This window comes from Tinamus guttatus, unplaced genomic scaffold (assembly GCF_059628265.1).
Source record: "Tinamus guttatus ecotype Peru unplaced genomic scaffold, ASM5962826v1 Tinamus_guttatus_pri_ptg000226l, whole genome shotgun sequence".
NCBI classification, from domain to species: Eukaryota; Metazoa; Chordata; class Aves; order Tinamiformes; family Tinamidae; genus Tinamus; species Tinamus guttatus.
The window spans coordinates 2,096,905-2,109,772 of NW_028288760.1; the positions used below are offsets into that span (position 1 = coordinate 2,096,905).

The following is a 12,868-nucleotide window of genomic DNA, read 5'->3' on the forward strand; positions in this document are numbered from 1 at the left end:
GCACGACCCGCACGGGCTCCGTCCCGCAACGCGGCCCCCGACTCACCGGTGACGCCGCTCGCGGAGCGGCTCTTGGTGCTCAAGCGGGAACGGGGCCCGTGCCTCCCGCGCTGGCCTCCTCCGCTCTGGCCAGACCGCTGTGCCCTGCTGCAAAAATATTAACTAACCGAGGCGAAAACAACGGCGTCCCGATGGCCAGCTGCGGCTTTTCCAGCTGCCCGGGGCAGCCGGCGATAAGCCAGCCCTGCTCGCACCCCTTCCTGCGCCTCCGCGGGAACAAAAGGCAGGGAGAGAGTGGAGAAATGGAGAAACCGGAGGAAAAAGCTACTTTTCCTCTCCCTCGCGCCGTGCAGGCACAAAGCAAACAGCTGAGCTGGGGCCCGGGGGCGCTCGCCGGCTCCAGGGCTCGCCGGAGCGACCAGCCGTGTGCCACGGAGCAAACACCGCGAGGGAAAGCACCGGCTGAGCCTCCTGCACGCCTTCCCAGCGCTTGTATTTTAAGGGCTGGATTCAATTAGATTTACAAGGTTCTCACAGCAAACCTAAGAGCCCAAAGCTAAGGCGGCAACACCAGTAAATTGGTGTAAAGGGGGCTTAAAAAAACCCTTAATGTACAACTCCCAAGTCAAAGCTTTTTTCTTCAGCCTGCACAGAACTCACTGCTGAAATTAGGGCCTGTTTGGGCAGGATGTGCACAAGCTCTAAACTCTTTTAAGGAGCTCTGAGGAGTGTGATTTAGCTATCTCGGAGGAGCAGGGCTCTGGGTGGAGCTGGAGCAGGGCCAGGCAGTTGACAAAGCAGGGGGCCAAGCTGTGTCCCTTGTCCCTGGGCTCATGTCCCCTTGTCCCTGTGGTCAGGTCCCCTTGCCACCAAGGAGGGCTGCAGAGGAGAGCCCAGACACCAGTATTTGGGGGCTCTCTGCAGTGCTGACATCTTGGGTACTGCCCCAACTTGGCTCCCCACTTCCTAGGGCCTTTGCATTTCCAATCTGAATATGCCCCACAGGGAGGGTTTGCACCCAAGTTTACCCAGTTTGGGAAGAATTAGGATCTATGGGATGGGGTTCTGCTGCTTCGGAATTCATCTCAGAGAGCATTTCTGCTCTAAAGATAAGATCACCTTCTTACCGCATTTTGAAGAACGAGCCCCAATTTTCCCTAAGCTCAGCAAACTAGTCTAAGGTAACCCTCAGCCAGACAGAGAAATGCAAACAAGTTTAAACTCCCGTTTGCAGTGGGGTGTTTTTGTTTGGCAGGACAGAATCGTTTCATCAGTATGTACTAATTACAAATATAACCTTTGGGTTAGACATGACCTAAGGCAATGCAAGCTGAAGTATGTACTACAACAGCCCGAGGTATTCCTCGAGCTCACAGCAGCACTAGAAAAGGAGAGGAGAAAGCGGCTGTGCCCTCAAGTCCCTCTGAGCACTGCTGCTTTGATGCAGCTACAGGGCTGAAACGGGAGGTTATTTTTCTGATGTTCAGTCCTGTGTAGACGGAGCCTAAGCCAGTTCCATCCTTTCCATGTAATTTGTGGATTAACTAAGCTCTAGAGGAGCACGGTGGTTTCTGCATGCCAGCTGGAGTTTTCCAGGTCATAGCAAGCGTTATGGGTAACACACAGACGAGCAAGTTGAGCGTGTTGCAGAACTGCAGCTGATCACAGCGTGCACGAGGCTGCAAGCGCGCGTCCGCGGTGCCACCCATGGGTCCCCACGCACAGCCTGCCTTGCCGATCCCCACTGCGCTCATCCGAATGTGGTTTTGGGAAAGCAATAAAGCTTGGGGGTCCAGGACCCTAAATTGAAAGCCGTCTTGATCCAAGGCAGTTGGCCAGGCCAACACGTGGGATGGCAGCGATGCTGTAAGGACAGGACGTCTCAGGAAAAGAGGTTTTTGCATTTACCTGCTCTTGCAACAGTGTCAGCAGCTCTGTGCTCCAGCACCGTGTTCCTGCAGTCCCACCACAACCTGGGGGTCCGGAGCGATGAGAACCTGCATTTCATACATTGTGCATGTTGGAGAGCATCCCTTAGACTATCAGCAGTGCCAGGGTTTATCCCTGGCAGGAGTCGTCACCTCAGACAAGGTTAAATATCCAGCTGAACGGCAACTTTCCCCATCAGCACCCAAGAGCCTGAAAGCTCCCAACTCATAACCTGCTTCTGGTAAAACCTCGTCTCGTTTCCACAGTGTCTCTTAAGCAGTCCCTCTGAAAAGCAAATAGAAAACCCTGTGGGCTCCACAGAGCTGCAAAAACTCAATACATTATTATGCTCCTTCTCTCAATTAGCCACTTCTTCCCCAAAACGATTCCACTTGGGCACAAAAGAGAGCACAAAACCCTCAGGAAGCGCAAAGCCAAGTAGCCGGACAGCAACGCCAAGACAACAGCACGAGGAAAAACTGCCAAGAAAGTCAGGACACTGCTAGGCAGGTGATAGGCTTCAAAAAATAACCATTTTCAGGAATACTTCACCGGAAGGACCAAAACCTGCCTCAAACACCACTGCTCCCCCTGTCCCACCTGGAAGCAAAAAGGCTTTAGCAACAAGCAGCCCAATACAAAAGCGAACCCTTTACGCAGGAAAGAATGCGTGTTTATTGGCAGTAAAAACCATGGTTGGAAAAAACCTATCAGCAAAATTACACTTTTTTTTTTCTTTCTGTTGTGGAATTTACTCAGATGCATTGTAACTTAAAAAGATCTGGAAAAACCACATGCAAAAGGGTTTCTAAGTAGCAGCTAAAGTTTCTATTCCAGCATTACAAGCTATTCCAAATGATTTCCAAATTCCCAGCTATAAACTATTCCATAAACAAACAGTTTTAAATCCCCTCCACCCGACCCCTCTCTATCCCAGTTAGTGCAGTGCAAAGGAAAAACCCAAGGAATTTACATATTATTTTCCAACATATTCCATTGCAATTTTGAATGTTCTGCGATGAACTAAAATATATATACAATTTTCTCACCGTCATAAAAAACATTTCCCTTCTTATTCACAGATATATATTGTGGCAAATGGCTGAATAATTACTTACAAACAATTTTTTTTTTCCTTAAAAAAACAAGTTTCTTACAACAGTAAACACAAGAGATCTTTTTTGAGGAATGACCGACTTGGACATGGGGAGGGAGAGTCGCTCATCACTTTTAGGCAGCTCCTGCATTGATCACGTAGTTGGTAAGTGGCAAAGGTCCTAGATAACGCTACAGGATCTAGGGAAGAGAGATGGCTCCTCATTTCTTGCGGCAGATGCGCGTGCTCATCGAGAGGGGGTGCCCTCATTGCCACAGAATTTTGGAAAATCTGGTGTTTTTAACCAGGAGAGTCACATAAGGCTTTAGCTGGATCTATCTGAGGCATATGAGCATCGTGAGGGTTCCCGTGCGTGTGTGCGCATCCCACCCGCCTCAAAAACACCCTTGGCTACACCAGAACTATGGAAAACGGGCCAGGGCCCCTGCGCAGCACCGAGACCGTCGTGTTGGCTCGGCCTGGCGGAGCTCAGCACCGAACGGTACCTTGGTAGGGCCGCGCCGCGCGGCCGCGCTCCTCTCACCGCTGCTCTGCTGCGTCCCTCGTGTGGCATCGCGCGATGCGGAACCTGCACCTGCAGCCCCAGGAGGCTTGGGGCAACATTTACCTTCGAAATAATCCGCTTCTCTTTTCAGCAACAGCCCCAAACCCTCCTCTTTGATGCCCAACACCAAGCGCCCGGCCTGGAGACGCGGTGCCCCACAGCAAGGCCCCAAGGCGCGTTTGATGAGGGAACCACTTCAGGGCATGGAAGCAGCAGCTCCAAAGCTGCTCATTTCATGTGCAATCTTTAAAAACAGGATAGAGGAAAGCTGCTCCTTGTCACACACACACATATTTGTTCAAAACAGAGCACTTTGGAAGGAAACTGTTGAGATGGAGAGTAAAGCCAGTGCTTGGATTCCCACCCAAGAGCTCATCTGCTACAGGGGGTTGCCGTTTGGAAAGCAAGAAAAGCAGAAGGACAAAGCGGTAACGCAAAGAGAGATGGATCCTCTCCCTTTACCGCAGGAGCAGGTAAAAGCCAGGGGGAGGAAGAGAAGGGAGGAGGAAGAATGCTCACAGCCCCCAAAAGTGCACACAGGTGGGGAAGAAGAGATGCTCTCACAGCCTACCGGGATCGGTCGGGATGTGATACTGTAGCCCTTACTCCTGTTGGCCCCCCGAGCTCAGCGAGGCGGCACTCGGAACCGCTGCAGGAAAAGGCAATTGCCCTGGCCCAGGCTGCTCGTGTTTGAAAGGAGCTGAGGGTGACAGCGTGGGGGACACACAGCCGCCCCTCTGTGCGTACCCGGCCCTCAGGCTGCTTCCCAAAGCCTTGCTTGGCTTCCTGCAACACCAGGAGACCCCTGCCAGCCAGCGGGACCAGACCCCTCTGCCCTGAGCAAGTCTAGGGGGACTACAGGTAGTTTTAAAGAAAATGAGCTTGGGATGCCAAAGAGGGTTTTTTTCGTGCTCTGCCTGGACCTGGAGTTCTACTTCCAGCCTGGTCAAAACCGTGCCTTGTTTTGCAGCTGGATACAGAAGGAACAAACGGCCGTTTCCTTGTTCCAAGTACGGATGTCCTCGCTCCACGCTCTCACCCCAGCGATGCCGGGTGCTGCCGTTCAACCTACCAACCAGACTACCAAAATCCTCCTCCAACAGAGTCCGCTTGAGCAGCAGGTAGGTGGGAGACCGCAATTCCTCGCAGCGGCGGCTGCATCGCTCCCTCTCCTTAGGGATCTGGAAACACCTTTGCGCACCTGGGCACCAGCCCAGGAGCAACCCTTCCGCTTCGCCCTCCCACCAACACCACGGTGGATTTGAAAACACCAACGAGCTTGGAACCATCCTCTGGAGGCGACTGCATAGAGTTTTTCCACTCTGTCTGTGCAGGACAGCCTTCCCCAGGATTCTTCTGCAGCTGCTACACAGACGTTATCTGATAGACCACGAATCTTCTATACAAGTAACACAACCAAGGCCGGCGGCACCCCCTGATGCCCGCGCACACACACACACTGTACAGAGGAACTGATTGCTAAAGAGTCTGCAGGAGACACACGGTTCCCGGCAGTCCTGGGACACGTCCGGCTGTGTTTCGCTTGGAGCCTTGGATGTTGGGACAACGGTGCACGGTCGGCAGCGGCTCGCGCTGGGCGCTCGATGACTTCCCACCAGACATCGCCACCATCATTGTACCCCCTCCTCTTCCACGTAGGTTGAGGGAAACCAGCCGACCTGTAGGGCAAATGAGATGTGAGCAGAGGACTCAGCAGCACAAGGGGCCTCCTGTCTCGGCACTCAAGTGTCCTGCGCATGGCCACGCACAGCTCGTCACCAACAAAGGGATCCAGGCATCAAAAACCTGTCCCTTGTCAAAAATGATGCCCTTTTCTATGTATCCAAAACTGTTCACAGATCACTGTGAACTCTGCAAGGCACCCGGACAGCCCCGTGGCCTCCTGCTTTTTTCGGGGATGCCGAGCATGTTGCTTGCAGGGCCATTCCAGCAGGAATTCCCCGCGTGCCAGCGCAAGGAGGAGCGCGGTGGGACGCGTGCGTGCACGCCTGCCCGGCCGCAGCCCGCTCCCATCTGCCGGCACGCGTCTGGGCGCCGCTGTCACACGCGGCACGGACGTGTCGCGCACCTGACTCGCCGGATCCGTTTACACACCAGCTCTTGCGACGCGGCAGCACGTCCGCGAGCCAAAAACAGAGCAAATGTGAGTTGGACGCAGCTGCCTCTCTCCTTTCCCTTGCTTTCTGAAAGCATTTTAGGGGAAGGCTGCAGTTAGGCAAGCTCTGCCCAACGCTGGGGCTTGACAGCAGGGAGATCCACGCGCTACAAGGATGATGTGGGACAGCAGCAGCTCCAAGGCGCGCTTACCCTGCCGTTGGTCTCCCCCTTCCACCATCCCTGGTCGCCGCCTATCCTGCTGTAGATCTTCACCACGTCGCCCTCTCGCAGGGAGAGCTCCCGCATGTCCCGCGCTGCAAAGTTGTACCGCGCCACCGCCGTCCCTATGACTCGTGGCGTGAACACTGTGAGGGGACAGAACAGACGGGGTTGGGAGCCGCTCTGCCACGCGGGAGCAGCTGAAGCCTGGGGAAAGCCGGGCTAGGTTCAACCTGGGTTTTCCACCACGGTCCTTGCTTCCATTGCAGCACCACGGCCCAGCTTGGCTCAGATGTTGGGGTTGGCCTTATGGAAACTTCTCAGCCCCCCCGCATGCTACCGTGTCAAGGTTAAGCTCGTTGCTGGCTGCACTTTAAACATCTCAATGAGGCCTGGGAAACTTGGTCCCAAAACAGACCAGTATGTGCAAAAGGACCCTGGCAACACTAATCCCAACTGATAATCCACTTGTGACATAAAGCATCGGGTCTGAGATGCCCAGAGGCTCCACGAGAGCCAGAGATGCTCCTCAAACCTCTTGTTCTTGAAGATAAGAGAATCAGAAACTGATGCCGAGAGGCTGTGCTCACCCCAAAAGCCTCTTGGGAGCCTGCCCTCCACCAGCACCGCTGATGTCTGCTGCTTCAGACCAGGGAGAGATTTCCAGGGAGAGGGAAAGTGGCAGGAAGGCGCTGGAGGAGGAAGGGGGAGAAGCAGGAGAAGGGCTGAGGTCCCCAGCCCCGCGGGTCATCACAGTGTAGGAGGAAGGAGGGTAATGGTGGAGGGATGTGACGGTCCCCATGAACTGCTGAGCAAGCGCTCCAGGGAAAGCAAGGAAAAATGCAATGCACCTTTTCGACATTTGGGGAAAAAATAAAAAAATAAAACCAACCCTGAAGGGACCCCGAGTTTCAGTGAAGCTGCACTGCTGTCCCAGGACTTGCGAGCATTACAAAGCTACGAATTTAAAAAGTTTGCAAACCAAGGTTGAACTAAGCTTGGGGAAAGGCTTTGCCCAGATTTTCAGCTCTTGGGATGGATGGACATGAGGATGGCAATGGAGACGGTCCACACACACAACGCACAATCACTGCAGGTTCGTTCGTCCGGGCTGGAGAACGGAGCAAGAGTCATGACGGCTTTGAGCTCTTTCATCAGGAGCTTGCTCAGGGCACATTTCCATGCAATTAATATTCATCAATGCTTTTATGCAGAAGTGAAGGTATAGGATCCCAAATATCCAGAATTTTATTCTAATTCCCTGAAACATTAAGTGTTCTTCCCAAACATGGTATCAGGAAAAGCTTGCATGCTTTTGCAGATCATTTTCCCTATGCAGCGTAAAGCAAATGCTGAAAGGCAAAAGCCCAAACAGGAAGAAGTGACCGGGCACACTTCTGCTCCTCTTGATTCTTCCTCAACAGGGAGGAAGATGCTGGTCTGCAACACATTGGGATCAGCAGGTTTCAAAGGCCAGGACACCCCTGTCCCTTTCTCTAGGGCATTTGAGCCACAAAGCACATTTGCCATCACAGGTTCCCCCATCTCCTAAGCAAGGTGCTCCTGAGCAGGCTCAGATAGCAGAGCTCAAAGACTGCAGGACATTAAGATGTTCTCCTTGTGAGGCAAGGAAAAACAATCTTGCAGACGGTGTGATGCCAATGCTCGTTCCGTGAAACACATGGCATAAGCAGGTCAAGCTTGAAGTACATCACGAGATCCCAGTGCATTCGATTTAATTTTCTTCCCCTTTCTCAATAGTTACAGCTCTGGCTCCTCCTGCCTTGTTTTGAGGGAGTGGGAGGGAGTGCTTTTAAGTCAGGATTAATTGAATTATTCCTCTTTCCAAGCTCTGAACCAGGACAGCCCTGGCGACCCCCTTGACTGTCTGCAGGTGGAGAAGGGGCAGCGGGGACCTCGCAGGTGCCACCGGTGATGGCTTTCAAGCTGGTGATGGTTGCAGCCTGGTAGAGGCTTCTCCCTCCAGGGAAGGACCACTAGGAGGCACTTCCCTCCCAGGAAAGGACAGCACTAGTACCTGACCAGAAGGGAGAGGAGGAGGAGGTCGGAGAAGAAAAGCTGAGGCCCTGAGGACTGAGAAAAGAAAAGTTGTAGGAAGCGCAGGAGGCTGCAAAGAGGTTAGAGAGAAACAGAAAGAGGCAGAACACCAATTAAAAAGGAAATAAAAAAAATAAATAAAGCACAACGCTGTCAAAGCCAATAGGGAAACACTGCAAAACTGCAGACCCAGGCACAGGTCTTGCCCAAGGGCTGGGAGCCCAGGACACCGCTCCCTTCCCTGGGGCGTCGAGGCCCCTTCTTGCCTTTTCCTGGTGGAAAATGCCTCCCTGAACCAAGGGGAAGTTTCATACTTCGAATGCATCACATGGTTGTATTTCATTGGAAAAGAAACTTAATCGCTTCTTTAGAGTTTCTTTGGTAGCATTTTTAAAAATTGAAAAGGTTTTTAAAAATACACTCTTTCCCCATGAAGAAGTTAATTTCCACACTCAAGCTTTTAGGTAAAACCGAAAATTTTGCATTAATGCAAATTTCGTTTTTCATTTTTTTCAACTTTTCTTTTTTTCTCTTTATTAACCATTTCTCCCATCAGCTCCATTAAAGGCAATCCCCTGGGATTAAAACTGTCACAAGTGACACTGGAATCAGATCCATTAAAACACATGCACAAACACCTCCGTGGGTGGATAAGACACAGTATATCCTGCTAATGGTGCAAGTGCAAACCATCACTGCTATAAACTCTTTCACTTAACAGTCTTGCTGCAAGCACATGACTTTCCTTTAAATGTCTGAATTGTGTTTATGGTGTTCACGAGTGCATTTAAGCCTGGTTTTACCTGGAGAGCGTGTGAAGGTCCTGGAGGTAGAACGTTCCCGAGACTTGTACGGGTATTTTAACGTTGTGTCCAGCTGCTTAAAACTCTCTTTCAGTGAGTGGCTCTGGTAGTATTCGACCAGCTCCTGGAAGGGACCAAGGGCACTTGGTTAGAGCTGTGGTGCTCTGCGTGCCAGCCGCTCAAGGAGGCTCAAAGGGGCTTCATACCAGAAGGCTTTCAAATTTTTTGGCTTCTGTGATGTGAATCCAGTTGTCCTTCTCCACCACCTTGATGTGCTTCACTTCCTCGTTAAACCTGCAAGGGGAAGCCAAGGCGGTTGGGAAGCTCTCGCCGTCGCGTGGCAGCGTTTTCCAGCTGCCGAACGCCAGCGTCCCCCGGGCACTCACTTAATGCTGATGGCAAAGCGCTCGGCCTCCGCCGGCCTCTCCCGAATCAAGTAGGTGCCGCTCACGTGGGACTTGAGCAGGTTGTCCGTCTGCTGCCGCTCCATGTTCCCTGCAAACCTAAGCCCACGCGCGCCATGAGACACCACGGAGCCAGGGATGCCCCTGCCCACAGCGCCCGCATCGTAGAATTACAGAATCATAGATTGCTTAAGGTCGGAAGGGACCTCTAGAGATCATCTAGTCCATCCCCCTGCACACGCAGGGTCACCTAGAGCACGTGGCACAGGACTGCATCCAAGCGGGTTTTGAAGATCTCCAGAGAAGGAGACTCCACAACCTCTCTGGGCAGCCTGTTCCAGTGCTCTGGCACCCTCACTGTTAAAAAAATTTTTCTTAAGTTCATGTGGAAGTTTTGGTGCTTCACTTTGTGGCTGTTTCCTCTAGTTCTGTCGGTGGCCACCAGTGAAAAGAGGCCGGCCCCATCCTCCTCACTGCCTCCCTTGAGGTACTTCTAGACACTGCTGAGGTCCCCTCTCAGCCTTCTCTTCTCCAGCTGAACAGGCCCAGCTCCCTCAGCCTCTCCTCATAGGGCAGATGTTCCAGGCCCCTGATCATCCTTGTGGCCCTGCGCTGGACTCTCTCCAGCAGCTCCACATCCCTCTTATCCTGTGGAGCCCAGCACTGGACACAATCCAGTGTGGAGACAATGTCTCTCCCAGCACAACCAGCAGCACGCTCTGCTCCCCATCCCTGAGGTTTTTGCCTATTTAGGGTGATGGCTCAGAAAGTAGCTTGCAGAGGGTCAAAGGGCTCTCGTGTCCAGCTTTCCACGGCAAGCTGGCACATAAGGGCTCCTCGCATCCACGCAAATCCCACGGGAAGGAGAGCCGCTGGCTCCGCGGCGTGCAACCACCACAGTAGGAACACTCATTGGGTGGCTTTCTTCATGGGCCGAGGCCTCCAGAATCGTGCACATGCACTTTGTTAATTAAAAAGTAACAAATATTTTAAAAACAGGCATATTCAGCAAAAAAAAATCCATCTTTTTTAAAAGGCAACATTGGGCCAGTGGAGAAGCAGGTCTCATCCAAAACTTTGTAAGCAGGAATGGAAGTGCCTGGAGATGCACGAGAAGCTGTTTAGCCACCAGCTAGAGGATAAGGAATGATGGGGAGTGCAGCCTCTTGCCTCCAAGTCTCTTACATTTCCAAGGCACCCAGAAAAACACTAATTGGAAGCGGTCCCCATGTGAATAAGGCTTCAAAGATCGGGGAAAAGGGAGGATTTAAATGCCTTGCTAGTGAGATAGGGGCTCAGCACCAAATATATGGGAGAGAAGAGTCTCCCGGGCCTCTGCTTTTGTCCAAACCCTCCTTGCTGCTGTCAGGGAAGAAATCCCCCCTATGTTGCAAGACCTGGAGGATGCTCCTGCGCTGAGCCAAGGCAGCGGGTGGTCGGCCGCCTCAGCCCCACATCCCCCTCGGCTGCCATCCATCAGAGGAGATGCAGCAGGGCCAGCATTCCCAAAGCGCATCCTAATTCGCTATTACAGGCTGGATTTGTAACCACGTAATGAAATTAGAGGGCAAAAGGTGACGCATCTTCACGTGCGGAGCCCAATCCGAGGGCGACTCACCAAGGATACGCCGTGTAGTCGATCTCTCGCGACGGAGGCCGGCTGTTGGGAGGCTGCAGCAAAGAGAACGTTGCTCATTACTGCGCAGCCCGGCGCCTAATTAGGTTATAGATCAGCTGTGAGAGGCTCCTCTCTACGGGAGGGTTTTTATGTGCCAAGCGGTTTCTGAGTTATTGGCTTCGGGGTTGGAGGACAGTGTTATAATCAAGTACTGTCTTCTCCTCCCTGTTCAAAACAGCTGTAAGCAGCATACTGCATTTTTTTTTTCATTTATCTGAGCCTTGTTCAGTCGGGAAGCAACTGAGCTTTACAAAGAACAGTTAAAAATACAGCTTTTCTGTACTGTGATGATTTCGAAGCGCTCTGCTAGCGAGTCAGCACCGTGCTCTTTGCAGAGGAGCAACCAGGATCTGGACCTGATCATGCCAGCCACGTGCCCATGGACAGGTATAAATAGAGAACATTACTCCTCTTGGCCAGCATGACTAGAGCCATTGATAAACAGAGCGTGGAAGTTGCCAATAATCCCCAGAGAGGGCAGAAATATTGCCTGTTGTTTTAGTACCTGACATCCACCCACTGCTTCAGTGAGAGTAAACCTCACAGAAAACCACAGAGCTTTTTATTTAATTAAATCAATAGGCAGCAGGATTTTGATCGACCATCAGTTGCTAAAATCTAAAAACAAAGTGGCCATGAAATCCCATCACAGTGGAGCAAGAACCAGGAAAGGCACCATCAGAGGGAGCACCAGCAAGGTCCCGAGCCCTCTAGCAAGACCCAGCAGCAAAATTCCCAGTGCCAAGCAAACCTGGCATCATTAGGACTGGTTTTAAGCACCTACCCTTGCGTCAACAGGACAGGGTTTTACCGACGAGCTGGGAAAATAGCCTGACTTCTTTGTCTGCAGCAGCCTTCCCTGTAGAACAACAAAAATGGGCATCAGACCAGGATGTGTGTGGTAGAGAAGTGGCTCTGCCTTGCAGCTCCAGCGCACTGACCTAGCCAAGGCTCCACATGTCTCATGGATCCCATCATCTCCCCAAGAAGCCACCAAAGCTCCAGCACTCCCAAAATATCAGACAGCCAAGAGGGGACTGGGACCATCCAGAAGCCACTGGCCTAAGAACCATCCAGAAACCTCCTGCAGGGAGGTAGATGCTCTCACCTCCCACCACTGCGAGTCCGGGTCCCCCCTCAGCAGCTCGATCACGTCTCCGGTCTGGAACGTGAGCACCGGCTTCCCGGGAGGCGCGGGGTTGCCGTGATAGTTCTGCACTGCCACCATTTTAGGACCTGGAGGAGGAGGGAGACCGTTGAGATATCTAGTTCCCCTTAAGAGAAAAAGAAACCAAAAAATCCTCTCCTTTTCATGTAAATCACAGACCTAAGAGCCCCACAGGCGGGATTTGGGGCAGACGGGATTGGTGCCCATGAAATGCAGCCCTGGCTTCCGAAGCTGCCTGAATGACTGAGCTCAACAAGCAAAAAGGAATCGATGAGGAGCAGGGCCGAGCTGGAGCTCCAGATCCTGCACCTGAACTTTGCTGTTTCAGGCAGCCTCGTTAGGCAATTCCTGTTAGCCACCAAATCGCACCAGGCTCCAGAGAGCTGCCCGAGATTGCAAAAGGGACCAGCAAACACTCGGCTTCCATCAAATTTCAACAGACCCTGGGACTCAAGTGCCCCTTGGCCCCTGGAAGTTCACAGCCAAAGTTCAGTTGTCTTGCAAATGGCTGCACATTAAATAAGCTTTTCCAAATTGTACTAAAACCACAGTGTTTATCTCCCAAATGCTTCCCCACCTCTGCCTTCAGCTGCCTCCTCCCTGCCTAGGGAGAGCACTGGGCCCTTTCAGAGATTTTTTTTCTTTAACCACCAGTTTGATTTAGGTTTCGTGTTTCCAGACTTGGCTTTCCTTCAGACAGAGGAGTCACAAAAAACAAATTGTTCCTTCTCCTCCAAGCCAGAGCCCGGGCAGGACAAGCCCAGCCGCCTGGCAAGGTTGCTTTGAAGCAGCTCTTTGCACAGGAGACCTGCTCATATCTGCTGCCTTGG

At 52.2% G+C, this 12,868-nt stretch overlaps 1 protein-coding gene across 2 annotated transcripts in view; it reads right to left on the reverse strand.

Moving 5' to 3' along the window:
• Positions 1 to 4,966: 4,966 nt before the first annotated feature.
• The window catches only part of VAV2 (vav guanine nucleotide exchange factor 2), an 88,509-nt gene continuing 80,607 nt past the window's right edge, over positions 4,967 to 12,868 (reverse strand). The window contains exons 21-29 of one of the 2 annotated variants that reach the window (XM_088525331.1): positions 11,979 to 12,106; positions 11,655 to 11,729; positions 10,811 to 10,863; positions 9,175 to 9,291; positions 8,995 to 9,082; positions 8,789 to 8,912; positions 7,966 to 8,055; positions 5,919 to 6,073; positions 4,967 to 5,269 (exon numbers count right to left, since the gene is read on the reverse strand). In XM_088525331.1, coding sequence (XP_088381457.1) covers positions 5,222 to 5,269; positions 5,919 to 6,073; positions 7,966 to 8,055; positions 8,789 to 8,912; positions 8,995 to 9,082; positions 9,175 to 9,291; positions 10,811 to 10,863; positions 11,655 to 11,729; positions 11,979 to 12,106 — 878 coding nt within the window. In that variant the 3' untranslated portion in view covers positions 4,967 to 5,221. The remainder of the gene's footprint in view (positions 5,270 to 5,918; positions 6,074 to 7,965; positions 8,056 to 8,788; positions 8,913 to 8,994; positions 9,083 to 9,174; positions 9,292 to 10,810; positions 10,864 to 11,654; positions 11,730 to 11,978; positions 12,107 to 12,868) is intronic. The other variant, XM_088525332.1, reaches the window with a different exon arrangement.